Source organism: Nomascus leucogenys, chromosome 25, assembly GCF_006542625.1.
Source record: "Nomascus leucogenys isolate Asia chromosome 25, Asia_NLE_v1, whole genome shotgun sequence".
NCBI lineage: Eukaryota > Metazoa > Chordata > Mammalia > Primates > Hylobatidae > Nomascus > Nomascus leucogenys.
In genome coordinates this window covers 16,009,883-16,010,926 of record NC_044405.1, presented here as the reverse complement: position 1 = coordinate 16,010,926, position 1,044 = coordinate 16,009,883, and the positions used below count along the sequence as shown (strand labels likewise).

Sequence of the window (1,044 nt, the reverse complement as noted above, 5' to 3'; positions counted from 1 at the left end):
CCTGGCCACTCTGTGGTTTAAGGACTGCATTTATGGAGGTAGAGGAGGATACTGAAAAAGAAAAAAAGAAATGTTTCAAGAGGCAGGAAATATAAGCTTTATGTGATCACACAGAAGCTAATCATCAAGTTTAAATTGGGATTTTAAGTAAGCAAAAGCCACAAAATTAAGAGAATATCTCCTTAAGGCTCATGATTTTACTTGTTGGCATCCTGACACATAGCAATTTTAATATTTTCCTGGACATATGGCTAAGAGATTCTTGAAGGCTTTTTTTTAATCTTAATGCAAATTAGTTGTGAGAATGAGTCCAACGTAGATTGTGGTTTGCTTCACATATAACTCAGGTTGGATAAAATAATTTGTACAAATCAGGAGAGTCAAATTTCAGAAACTACTATCTGCCTCAATTGAACTCCATCTTCTGACACCATGTGCTGCTACCACAACTAGTATGGTAGCCTGGACTATGGTTGCAGCTGTGGCTCTGAATATGGTAACTCTGGACATGCCTGCAACTTTCCATGCTCCTATGGAAGATTCCTATTGGCTCCTACAAAGAAATTCTGATTGCTGATCACTGAGCCATTTTCTTGTGATGCACTAATTGCATCAACAGGGTTATTTATGGATTCATTATTGTCTCTCCAATTTTAACTAAGTCTAATTATTGATTACCACAGGTCATATTTGCATTGGATTAGTAGAATTACCTACCAGTTAGTGGGAAAATCCTTTGATATTTTGTTACTTTTATGTGTTTGTTTATGTCTGTTATAATATTAACAATTTCCATGCAGGAAAACTTATAAATAAATTAGCATTTTAATAAATATAATCACTTTCAGAATATGTATTGCTTATCATATATATCCATTTCTCTTTATCATTTGTGTATTTGTGTGTGTGAAAGAGAGAGAGAGAAAGGGAGAAATAGAAAGAGAGAGAGAGTGAAATTGCTACCTGTGGCTGTTTTAGTTAGTGATGTGACAAAACAGGCAAGGCATGACTGATGTATTTCCAACAATGTTTGTATAAAAGCAT

The 1,044-nt window shown here is 34.6% G+C and overlaps 1 protein-coding gene across 1 annotated transcript; it reads left to right on the top strand.

Moving 5' to 3' along the window:
• The first annotated feature begins 432 nt into the window (after positions 1–432).
• LOC115833151 (keratin-associated protein 22-2) lies at positions 433–570 on the top strand. The gene is given in 1 exon segment (XM_030806260.1): positions 433–570. A coding segment is annotated over 1 exon segment (138 nt).
• Positions 571–1,044: the final 474 nt, after the last annotated feature.